At 46.0% G+C, this 12,824-nt stretch overlaps 2 protein-coding genes across 7 annotated transcripts in view; both read right to left on the bottom strand.

Annotated features, from left to right (window-relative positions):
- Window positions 1-7,435, bottom strand: part of zbtb16a (zinc finger and BTB domain containing 16a) — a 192,640-nt gene extending 185,205 nt beyond the window's left edge. For both annotated transcript variants that reach the window (XM_015976186.3, XM_015976187.3), the window contains exons 1-2: window positions 7,303-7,435; window positions 3,265-4,587 (exon numbers count right to left, since the gene is read on the bottom strand). In XM_015976186.3, coding sequence (XP_015831672.1) covers window positions 3,265-4,502 — 1,238 coding nt within the window. In that variant the 5' untranslated portion in view covers window positions 4,503-4,587; window positions 7,303-7,435. The remainder of the gene's footprint in view (window positions 1-3,264; window positions 4,588-7,302) is intronic.
- A 1,907-nt stretch (window positions 7,436-9,342) lies between these two features.
- Window positions 9,343-12,824, bottom strand: part of LOC129152526 (G2/M phase-specific E3 ubiquitin-protein ligase) — a 16,289-nt gene continuing 12,807 nt past the window's right edge. For all 5 annotated transcript variants that reach the window (XM_054731111.2, XM_070555495.1, XM_054731112.2 and 2 more), the window contains one exon: window positions 9,343-9,518. In XM_054731111.2, coding sequence (XP_054587086.1) covers window positions 9,498-9,518 — 21 coding nt within the window. In that variant the 3' untranslated portion in view covers window positions 9,343-9,497. The remainder of the gene's footprint in view (window positions 9,519-12,824) is intronic.

The raw sequence follows: 12,824 nt of genomic DNA, 5'->3' as shown, positions 1-12,824 counted from the left end.
TTTATGGTCCGTTTCAGGAAGGAACTGCGTACCTAAACTTGGGTCTGTACTCGGAAAAGACCCGGTGGAGTCGCGGGGCGGTACTAGTGGCCAGGTCACGCTGACTGGTTGTAACTCTGGGGGTAAATAGATCAGCAGACGTTGCCAAACAACCGGAATGGAAAGGAGAATGGTGGCAAAAGAAGATAAGCAACATTCATGCTGCTTTAAAATTGTAGTTTCTGAACTAAGTCAAGAAAATGTGGTGGAAAGTTCCGCCCACAGCGCCATAATTCACGGTGTCCTGTTATCTCATGATCATTGATCGCTGCATTTTACATCACACAGCCGCTCTCCCCATCCCCCAAATGGATTAAAATACAGCGCTTTAAAAAAACAACAACTTTGAACTGCCTTTTAAGGCTGACCAGTAACGTCGCCCAATGCTGAAATGGTCACGATGTGCTGATGTCTTAAAGTCCTGAATTAGCTGGCTTCAGATGGAGACACAACGACTTAGAGAACCGAGCCTTCCCCTCTCCCACAAATTTCCCAGAACTCAGAGTGGAAACCCAGCTATAGCATCCGACAGACATTCCCATTACACGTGCGGCGTGCTAGTGGATAATGCAAGGTCTCGCAATGTTGCAGAGGATCATACATGGTTTAGGATTTGACTAAAGGTTCAATCCTCTCTCCACTTGTGATCATCTAACGTTAAAAGTCAGGCGTGAAAGAGCAGAATTTTGTCTTTAAAGAGCAAGTCACCCCCAAATCAACTTATTTTTCTGATAAACTAAATAAATGTGTGTGTAATCGTGCTGCAGACGCGTGTAGTCAATAGTTTTGCACTTTAGTGCATTTTGGTTCAAATGTATTGTTCTGCCTAAAACTGTCAGTGTTGTGCCGTCGTCAGGTAAAAACTCTGCACTGCAGTTGAATTTAAATCTGCCATCGCTATTGGCTAAGAGGTACCCTAGAACGTTAGCGGGTACCATATGATGTCACAATGTCTGTGTGTGCATGTTTGTGTGTGTTTGTTAGCGGCTCCGCCCCCTCGGTCTGCCAGGCAACAGCATTTGTTGCATTTTTCAAACAGGAAGTGGGAGTGGAGCAATGCTCTGGTAGGGGGTGACTTGCTCTTAGGTAAAACTTAGACCTGGACGCCCGTGAGCAGCGTCTGACACAACAGAGCCAGCGTGTGAGATGGGTGTGGTGTTTGTTATGACACAACCCAGAACCCAGAGGAATGGAGGGGCAGATTTAGACAGGAAATGGGCATTTTCTGGTGCATTCATTGCAACACTGAAGCGCACGCACACACACACACACACACACACACACACACACACACACACACACACACACACACACACACACGCACACACACACACCTCAAAACAGTGACCTGTGCCACATCTGGAAACAATTACACTCGTGTTTGACTTGACCTGCCCGCACTAGTTTGAACTCTGCCAACTTTTTATGTGCTTGTTGCCGGAGCAGAGCTGACCCTGACGCAGAGGCTGAGAAGGGCTGATGTGTAATTAGTCAGACGCAACACAACTCCACTTGTCTGAAATAAACCTTCATGAATGCACATCAGAAGAGCGAGCAGCCTGACGGGACGTATGCAGGCGGAAAAAAGGAAAAGTATTGAGTTGATATGCTATCGGATGACCCGCAGAGGAATTTGTGAGGACATGATGAGCGTTTGAATTATCGAGCATCTCTGACTAGCACAGCAGAGCTTTCATTTGCAGACGGCAAAGCTGACTGCGGATGATGCAATGTTTGATTTCTACACTTCAGGAGGCTGTCAGGACAGCGCATGCAATATTAAACAGTGTCGTGTCGGTGTATCAGCCGGTCTAAATTAAGCCATTAGTATGCTGTGGGGCAACGCGGGAAGATCAATGCATGAAACCGTTTGGAAATCTCCTTTGATACAAGATTTCCCAGCTTGAGTGAATTGATGAAATTCCTCTTGAAACACAGGCAACCGTTTCACACGCCAGACTAAGGCAGCTCCTCTCCCACATGAAGACCACGGTGTCGTTTTAAACCGTTGTGCATCCAGATAATTGATTGAAAGCAACTCAGAATTCACCTTTTCCTCCTAAAACAACACCGCATCGATCTCTGTTTACACAATGAACAACGGGCACTTTTTCTGAAGGCCACGCAGACGTAGCACGCTCAGGAGTAAAGTGCCAACGCCACAAAGTAACGGGCTTCATCGCGGTGTAGAAACACGACACGGCTCTGCTGCGAACAAGGACACCTCTCTCACGAGTAAAAGCTCTCCTGTAGCATTCAGGTTTCCCTCAAAACAACGCTGAACACAGGCGAGCCGGGACCGAGCCGGGACCGGGCCGGGACCGAGCCGGTCCAGCTGTAAACCGAGACGCGGGCCTCCAGAATGGTGAGACTGCCAGAGGTTCAGTGGAGTTTAAAATCCTCATGTGAACTTTAGCCAGAGTGCATTCCTATTGATTTAAGCAAACATTACAGCGTGAGAATGTGGCCTTGAAGGTAAGAAGCAGGCCTTGGTTTGAGAAACAAAACAAAACACAAAACAAACAGCCAGACGGGGCAAAATCCACAGGATAAGTGATGCAGCTTCGCCGTATGGAGAGCAAGAACTCCGGCTGATTTAGCCACATCTACAACAGATCATCGGTTTTCCAACACGTACTACTGATGTGAATCAGCTGAAACCAGCTGATTAAAACTGCATTACCACGCTTCGGTCTCAGGGCCCGGGTTCAGCTCTCATTTCCTGAGCAGACCATCTAGTCCAGTTATTAAGCACATAAATGCCCCCCTGTGTGGTTCTGGGAGAGGGGGAGGGCGTCGAGCCCTGGATGAGGGGGTTACACATTGCTAAGTGTGTGTGAAGACGCTGCCCACACACTGGAAGGTGTGACTAATGGTCTCGGACAATGTTGAGACAGCAGTGCTTCGGCAGTCACCCGGGCCGGTTACTGGAGGAGTGACTCTGCTGGAACGGAGCTGTCAGCCGCGCCACACGGCCGCGTGCGTGGCTGTAGAGGAGCACCGAGTGTTCAGACGGAGCTCGTTAGATACGTGGAGCGGTAACTTAGTTAGCCGTCAAAGAGGCGGGCATCAAACGAGTGACATCATCACAAATAAGGCTAACTTTTTCTAAGCTACTTCCACTAAATTCAGTAAATCATGTCAACAGGAAGTCAGTCGCTGGCATCATGTTGACTACATCTGAAAGAGAAACCAGCTAGGAAACGGACTCTGGAGGTGGCTTACCTGTGCTGCTCCACAGCTTCATTATCAGGTAGCTCTGCACCACAAACGTTGCACCGTTCATGCTGGTTCCTGCCATCTGGCTTCATGCCCACTGCCAGCTCCCCCAGCTTGCTGAAGAATTCTCTCTGAATGAAACTCTGAGGCAGGAGACCCCCATAGGTGCTAAAGTCCATGGACATGGCTAGGGCCGGGGACATGGGGAGGGCAGAGGCCATCGATACTGGCATGGACATCATGGCATCTGATTTATGATTGACGGGTAGGGAATACAACGAGGCCAGGTGTTTTTCTGTCATCCCTGCCATCGCTTCCAGCCCCATCTGGCTCACTTCAGCTTGCTGGTCGCCCATGGCCTCGTCACGGACGTAGTGCAGCTCCCGAGCACTGGTGATCACGCTGCTCCTGGTGGGCGTGCCTGGACCGTCGCGGTTTCTGTCCTCCCCGCTCCGCTCTCCGTTGCTGGAGGCACTAGACTCCATGTTTTGAGGGCTTTCGTGGCCGTTGCCACCCACGTCCACCTGCATTGTTTCAGTCTTGATTTCAGTCATGAGGTGGTGGGAGCTGCCGTGGATGAGCTGCTCCCCGCCGAAGCCCTGCTGCAGCAGAGACTGACCGATGCTCATCAGACTGTCCACAGCAGCCTTGGTGGGACTCAGGTTGGAGACATGGAAGGAAGTGGATACGGACGGGCTCTGGTCAACGATACCCGTCATGTTGGAGACGTGTTGGGCACCTGGCAGATAGTGACTCTCCATGGAATGCTTCTTGGAGAGTTTGGCTCCATTTTGGCCTTTGCGCTCCTCATCCTCCTCTGTGCTGCCATCGTTAGCACTGACCTCCACATCATTCTCATCTGAGGACTGGATGGTTTCCAGGATTTTGAGGCATTGTTCTTCTAAGTACTCAATCTCTAAGATCTCTGCTGCATACAGCAGGTCATCCAAGTCCTCCACCTTGGCCTGGAGCGTGGCCGTGTAGGCATACTCCAAAATCTGCTGGAAAGTCTTTGGCGAAAGAAAGTCCAGGGTGTAATGCTGGCTGCTGCGGTGGAAGAGGATTTCAAACATTTTGCTGGTGCAGGCTAGCACGGTCCGGTGAGCGTGGAACTCCTGGCTGTCGACCATGATGACGACGTCACACAGAGTCCCGGCCAGACGCATCTGGTTGGCCTTCTGCAGCAGGGCAGTGGGATGGTTGGGGTTCTGGAGCTGGATCATACCCATTCTAGTTAAATCCATGATGTCGATGCAGTCCACGAGGCCGACTCATGAGGCTTGCTGTCCCCGCTCAGGAGAGTCTTTAGCCGTGTAAACAAGTTGAAACCTGACCAGAAAAGCAGAAAATAATCACGACACAAAAAATGTCTATTTAAAGGAAAACCATTCGTGTTTAAAGTCAACAAGTGTTGCCAATTTGTCATATTTGCAGAACCATCAGCTCAATTACCGGTTATAGAATATGTGTATTTATTTAACCATGAAAGGATCCGGTTTATTATGTAAACGGGAAAAACGGGAAGCCGCTGGAGTCTCAAATTGCAAATATCCTGCAGGGCTGGTAAACAATCTGTGCAGCGGCATTGTTCTGGAGACCAGCGCCGAGTATTGACAGTATTTTCTGAAGGGAGACGATTTGTTAGCTGTCCAACAGGCTCATCCTGCATACCAATCAACCTGACATATGTTACGTTAAAAGATGTCTTCGTTTGCTTATCTGACGGGGACGTGCAGTTAAACAAGGGAGCATTGTGGGCTTTCACTGCTGCTTGGCTCGCAGGGACCGTCAGCAGCCTTCCCAACATTAAATAGCATCTTACTCAGTATTCCCATCACAGACGGGAGCAGAGAGCAGCGGCCAGACAGGGGTGGAAGAGAAAAGCAGGATGAGGCAAAAAGCACTGCTGCACTTAAACGCTCCGCTCGGCTCTCAGCCGCTGAAATCTCAAATGAATGAACATCTCTGTGGCTGCTGGTGATTTCATTATTCACGTTAACAGGGCAACGTGTTGCTCCACCTCATTACTGGAGCGCGTCTGACCCGCGCCAGATAAACCAGGACAGGTTCAGACTGAATTAGCAGAACGTGGACGTAAAACATAGACGCCTCTGGCTGCTTCTGGTTTAGTCTGGTTTAATGGTCTGCCCCACCGGAGGACGAAAGCATGAATGCTGGTTAACCACCTCAACTGACCCACATTCTGGGTGAACTCACTGATTCAGTCAGCTTCATGAGCAATGACAGAAACTTTTCAGCAGTTTTTAGTCAAAAAAGAAACGTGCAAATGCATCCTCAGCGTTTTAAAGCTGACTGCAGTTTACATGGAAATTCTGTCATTTTTCTTGTTTCCTCGCTCTGGCGCAGGAGACCATGGACGTAATCAGGTTTATGACCGGGTCCATCTTAAAAAGTGACTGGGTCTCAGTTGGTTTGGAGAAAAAAAATGAGTATCATCAGATAAAATCATCAAGGTATCAGCCTTAGAAATCAGAATCGGTGTATTTCATCTTTAACTTTAACACTTTAGAGCAGGATTTTACAAGTGCTTAATGTCATGATGAGAGTATCATAAAATATGCAGAAAAATAAAATATATAAGTTGAATTATTGCTTGAAACATAAAAACTTGGGAGAAAAATGACTACAAACCTGTCATTTTCTACTCAGAGCTGCGAGTTTAGATTAGAAAAAGCATCAGGCTAACCAAATAAATAAAAACCACTAATGATGAGCCCACAGGTCCCCATCTAACCGAGATCAGCCCCTTCACGCCTCCAGCACCACATTATCATCAGTAATGTTTGTGTCCCTGAACGTGATCGGTGCTTGTTGCGCGCATCGGAGCAGCCCAAACTTCCCATTCAGGCACTTGTGTCTGCTCTCCATTAATAGAGAGGAGCGTCTAGACAGCGCGCGGATGTTGGGCCAGCCGCTGCAGACCCATTCTACACGAGCATTACGCAAATCAGCAGACTACATTAAGTACATTAAGCCGGTGGAGATGGTGTCCCGCGAGGACAACGAGCAAATAAAGAGACTTCAGAGAGAGAGAGAGAGAGAGAGAGAGAGAGAGAGAGAGAGAGAGAGAGAGAGAGAGAGAAGCATCGGAATCGATCTGATCACGAGCTGTCTGCCGTCGCGCGCACTGACGAGCCGCAGCCACAACAAGAATAAACAGCGTTCAATAATCCAGCGCGAGAGCCGCACGGACGGACCCCAGGCGCGGGAGCGTTGTTATGGTCTGGTGGTGGGGGGTGTGGTGGTCATAAACGTGCACGCGAGCCTGGTTCCGGTCCGATCTGCGTGCAGGTGGCAGCTCCACATCTCGGTGAGGATGTGAAGGAGTGAAAGGGGAAGAGGAGGATCAGACACATTCGATAACAAATCCATTTGAATCAGTTACCAGCGCGCGCGCGCGCGGCGCGTGCAGCTCGATTATTGGGAACTAATCAAACATGTAGTTAGCTGTCAGTCAATCCCGCTCTGACAGCGCAGTCACGCTGGTTTGGTGCAACTGTCTCGAGCCGCCGTGATGTCACACCGCGGATTAATAAGAGGGGATAGGAATGGGACGTCACGCGCGCTTTACCGCTGCCATCGGTCCGTGGAAGGGACACGCAGCGCGGCGTCACGAGCCGCCTGGCTCCCGGTGAACACAGCCAGACCTCACGTCCTCTCGCCGCTCTCCAGAATACTAACCAGACAGGAGCGCGAGGAGGGGGCTTACGTCAACCCTAGCGCCTCCGCAATAGGCTGCCGTGCGTTAATGCAAACTTTAACACCTTGCAGCGCAATCAGGTAAACACTTGTTTTCAGCCGGGACTCGCTCAGGCGCGCGCGACCCACTGCCAAGTCGCTGGTAACTTCAGCACGAAAACGCACATGAAACCGGAAGGTCAGCCGAGGACGAGCGCAACAAACGCACCCAAAACATCCATATGGTGAATGAAAGTCCGCTAAATGAAGCACACGCGCGCGCAGGAGCGAGCCCGGCACTTGTCTCCGGGAAGCGGCAGCCGCGTGTCCGGTGTCGGTACTCACCTAAGTTGCAGGTTTGGAGTCCGTGTGGCGCGCGGGGGACTGGGGCTACAGCATAGTAAGGCAGTTCGCAGTACCCGCTCTCTCAACACGCACTAACTCCTTTCTTCTCTCGCCTTAGCGAATCAACACGCCGCTGACGTCAACGCAGCCAGACGAGCAGCAGGCGGGCGGGCGGCCGCCGCGGCGCTCCAGTCCGAGCAGAGAGAAAGTGAGACACCTAGGGGACTGTCTCCGGCCAAACGGGCGTGTTACTGGAGGCCAGGGAGAGGCGAGACGCGTCCTCGCCCACAGGAGCTGGGCTGAAGCTCCACAGGGACGGAGCTGGGCTTTAGAGGACCTCAGGGGTTCAGGAGTCACACCCCAACAAGTCCTGCTCACCACCCCCAGACTGGTTCCGACACAAAACCAAGAACTATCTGATCGTTTGAATCATTTCAGAATTCTGCTTTTTTAAATGTTTGGATTTGATGTATTTTTGATTCAATCAACTCTGTCTGAGGTCCGAGTTTGGCCGTCCTTCCGTCCCTGTTCTGCCTCAGTTTTCTTTTCCCCAAAACTATTTTCAAAGAGCCAAAATAAAGTTTTGGATTATTTAAAATGTAGAAAATCCCTGCAAACCGGAGCACTCGGATATCGAAACTAAATACTTCTGATGGTTTCCTGTGAGCCATCAGACCTGACTCACTGACCTAACATCAGTGTCTAAGCTCTGTAATTAGGTGGGAAGTGTTTTATGGAAAATGGCCTGTGTTTAATCTGGCACCAGTCCCAGAACCTGAATCAGCCATTCACACATTCACAGCTGGTGATGATGCGCTACATTGTGGCTACAGCTGCCCTTGCCCAAGGACACAACAGCAGCACTCTTTGCCAGGAGCTGAGATCGATCCTGCAACACCGCCAACCCGCTCCACCTCCTGCTGCCTTCATGTCTGTATCCACTACAACCCAGATTTATTTCATTTTCAATTCAAATATTTAAATATTAACTGCAACACTTTTAGATTTAAGCTCAGGTCTGCTGTCCAAACTCAAACCGAGATTTACTAAAATGCAATTTAACAAATTAAAAAAATGACAGAAGACTAAATAAAGTGCAGGACGTGAATAAACACAACTGCTTTATGTATTTTAGCAAAAATAAACCTTTATTTTTTGCCTTTTTTACTCAATCATTTATGAACAGATGTATTTGGAAAACATGATCAAAGCTGGGGTCATTTTTATAAAACAAACTGAATGTGCTGTCAGGTTTCAGTAGCATTTCACAATAAGTGACCCAAAGACGTGCAACAATCCTGAAGAAACGTCCTAACAGCACAGAGTTGGTCGTGTTTGCACACACGAATAAAAGAGATGAAACAAGTAGGAACAACTTCCTTTTAGGGGGTCACACGCGGATCAAAGCCATCAACATCCAAATCTGTAAATAACAGTTGTACCTTCTCGGCTAAAGCTAAAAACCAACAACATGTTAAACAAAAATGTCAGAAAACACTCATGAAATACTCCGAGTTTGATAAAAGCAGCCTGACGGACAGAAGGATCGTTCTGGAACGCATCACCTACCCCTGACTGCTTTATTCTTCATTTGCCTTTTGCTGTAGATGAATGAACAGAACGACTCACCTCATCGTTGTTTGGCCGGATAATCTCTTCCACTAAAAGCATACGTCGAAGCTTTTCTGGATGTAAACTTGACGGATGATTTTGTCTTAATGCTGACTCCAGACAGCCTCTTAGCTGTGGTGCGACTGGCCTCTCTTTTAATTCTTTTGAAATGTTGCGTTTAAAGGCTCCATGTGAGCTTCTACTCCCTTAAGTTCACAAACATTAAGGGAGGAGGAGGAAATATGGGCACAATGTGCACGTCATTTAGTTCCCTAGTGATCAGAATCCATCCTCCTTAGATCACATAGTTTCTCTGACTCCTTGTTTTTAGCTGATGCAACTATGTTTGTTGTTGTTTTTGTGCCGAGCTTAAATCTCAGGCACCGTGCACAGCCAACGCACGCTGATCACTAGTTAAAGCTGAGGTTTGTCGGGTTTAATCGCCACAATGAGGATGCATTTGCAAATCTAAGCCAAACAAACAATTGTGGAATGGTGAAAGAGTTCCGTTTGCACCTCACAGGGAGGGAGTGCCTGGTCATCCAGGTTGATGAGTTTAGTCACCTTTGCGCCTCCGGCTCACATCAACACCCCCCTGAATGAGGCTGATAAAAAGGAAGCAAAGGACACATCCGGTCAGAGGTTTAGTTAAGGAGACTGGGGTCATTCAGCGTCTGCAACAGATCACTCAGTAGCTCCTATCGTTCAGCAGCAGACGGCAACATCCACATCACTCAGATGAGGACGTTAGACTCTTGGCTGACGCTTAAAGTTTCATTAAAAGTACTTTTAGGTAATGTAATAATAACAAGGTCAAATAAACCTTGTTTTTAGTCACTTTCTCTTATTTTTAGTCTAAAAAATGTTCTTATGTGCAAAAACAGCACAACTTCAATAAGATAAATATTCATAAATATGATCAAAATTTCTTATTTTGAGCCAAAAAATATGTCCGTGGGGTATGAAACTTGTCTGGCTAGAAAGTTTAAAACTAGCAACAGATGTGTTAAATCTATTAAAAATACTATCTAAGCAGACTTTTGCAAACCCCACTGGCAAATGTAAGTAAGTAAGTAAAAGTGTATTTATAGAGCGCCTTTCACAGATATAAATCACAAAGTGCTGTACAACATGATAAAGATCAGGGCAAATACCTCTAACCAATAAAAACATCAGAAAAACAATAGCAGTGATAAAATAGAAAATTAAGTCACGAGTATAAATGTCTTTTACTCAAAACAAGAAAATGTGGTTGTGTTTAAGAATGTGTACCTTATTTTGAGTAGAAAAAAAGAAAGTGTTTTTGTTTTAGACTAAAAATAAGATAATATCAGGGGCGTGTCCAGGGAGTGGCCGGGGGTAGTACAGCCACCGCAGGTGGCACCCCACAGAGTTCTGTTTAAAGTGACTTACCATTGTCCACGAAATGCTTGGCTTATAAACTCCAAACCACTAGGTGGCACCTTTTAACATTATCATTATCTTTTCATATTGACCTAATTAGTATTTAAAGAAGAAGAAGAAGAAGAAGAAGAAGAAGAAGAAGAAGAAGAAGAATGGATGTGGCAGAAAGTGGAACACAAATGCAAAAAAGAAAATGACTTTGTGAGCCCCCCCCCCCCCCCCCCCCCCCCCCAGCCCATGCATGTGCCCCATTTCAAGGGGCCTGGACGCACCACTGCATAATGTCTAAAACAAGGCTTTTTAAACTTAATTGAAAATCTTTTTTTGCAGTGTAGTTGATCAGTCTGACAAGAGATGCTTTATTTTAGCCGCTAACACAAACACGAAGGTAAATTCTGCCAGACGTGTGCTTCTCTCTTTGTTCGAGGTGTATTATGGTCTCATTTCAGCTTGTTTTGTTGATGAAAGTGAAATTCCCGTGTCTCTGAAGAGCCAAAGCTTCCTCGAAATATGGTGAAGCGCACCATCAGTAACAGTTTATGTCTGTTTTAAAATAGAAAACACGGGTCCAACGGAGCCTTTCAGAGGAAATCTCATTTCCTTTAAAATACAGCGGTGCTCTGGGAATTTTTAGATTCATCCAGGCATGGATCACAGAGAGCTTCATTACCTCTGAGCTGCATGCTGTGCAGGCTTAGCCGTGGATAAAGAAAAAGGCACTCCCTTAATCTGGCAATAATCCACCGTTTTACTGAAGGAAGGGAAGATGAGGGCTAAATTATAAAAACCAGATCACCGCGGCACTTTCAAATAAAACCAGGAGTGAGACAAAGATGGACTCCCCACATGGAGTTTGAGGTGATTAAATGTGGGAGGTGCGTTATCTACAGTGGGACACGTGTTTCTGTTCGGTTCCCACAGCCGTCTGTTTAAAATGAGGGGGATTGAAACATTAAGAATGATTTATTTCATTATAATCTAAAGATATTTTAAAAGAAATAAAATAAAATAATGAATATTAGGATGTTTATTCATGTCAGGAAAAATGTGAAGCATAAGAAACTACAGTAACTGTTTAATTTTATGGTCAATTACGCAGTTAATGAAAATTAAGGATAAGAATTTGATTTTATGCCTTGCAGAAAAAATTGAAACATGTTTTTTTTCTTTGTTAGATTTTCTCTTGGTTGTCTGGAAGATTTCATCATCAAAACGATGAAAAATGAAAATAGAAATATTAATCATATTAATTTATTCTACATTACCATTCATTGTGCGCAGCTCTGCGTGTTTTGTGTCGAAGGAAACACAAAGAGTTTAACAAAGAGGCCCCACCCACTCTTCAGGACTGATGCCATGAGGGTAAATTAGCCTGTTCTGAGGAGTTCACGTACAAACATCTAATAAAAAAAGTGTATTTTCAATTTATTATATTTATAATGACATTTCATTAGGAAATAATGTCATGAATAAGCTTTTTATTTGGGTTTTTGATGTTTTAAAACCTCATTTTAGAGAATTTGAGAAAAAAATAGTATATTTGTATAATTGTAGTTGTTTTTGATTACTGATTGTGTATATTTTTTCTATTTAGTAAAACATTATTAATGTGAATTATTGAAAGTTATTTCATGTACTTTTTAATTAGATTTTTCTAAAGCGGCAATAGCAAATGTACAGAACAAGCTAGGTCACGGAGCACTCACCCCTCCCTTGGGTATCTTCCCAGGGACGCTTCTGACACAACTGGAAACACGCGAAGCCGGAGGAAACGAGATAGCGCTAAACACCCCCTTTTATTGTCCGTGACTTGAAATGGAGTTTTTGTTTTTGGGCCTCTGGTAGTTCGTCCCAAAGCAGAAGCGGTAGCAGCCGGCTGTTTCTCTTTTTCTGATATTATTGAGCGGAGAACCTCTCACACCAGTGGTGTTCTGTTGCTAAACATGAGTGTGTGATGAGTGGACGACCCAGGAAAGTGTGGCGGTTTTGTGAGACCAACAGTTGGATTGTCCAATAGTTGCGTTTGGTCCAAAGACGTGTTATCGGCTGAGGTTTTTAGACAAATGCTAGAGAAAGACTTGATTAATTTTTTTGTGTTTTTTACTCTCCACAGTATATCTTTAGCTAAACTATGTCAGAACGTTGTTAGGAGGCATGAAATTAACATTTTAAGCTAGCTTGTTTTTCCGAGTTACCATAGCAGCTTTAAATTTGACCTCTCGGTGTGTTGGGACTGTTTTCTAATGTACCAGCGCGTACAACCTCAAATCAGAAAGAATCAGTCCTCCTTTGGCTAAATAAGAACCGTCCTGGTTAAATGTGAAGTATTTTACTGCTGAAGGTCATTTTAAATATGATGACTGGAAAAGTCAACATTTTTGTAAATGATTTCAGGTTAAGATGTTTGCAACTCTGCTGGCACCCCCACCTCACGCCTTATTGTCTACATCCTGTGTAGACACGGTGCTTGGAAAAGTTGTATGTGCATGTGTGTGTGTGTGTGTGTG

This window comes from Nothobranchius furzeri, chromosome 10 (genome assembly GCF_043380555.1).
Source record: "Nothobranchius furzeri strain GRZ-AD chromosome 10, NfurGRZ-RIMD1, whole genome shotgun sequence".
In the NCBI taxonomy this organism is placed as follows: domain Eukaryota; kingdom Metazoa; phylum Chordata; class Actinopteri; order Cyprinodontiformes; family Nothobranchiidae; genus Nothobranchius; species Nothobranchius furzeri.
Note: the sequence above shows the minus strand (reverse complement) of the source record. Positions and strands in the feature narration are given on the sequence as shown.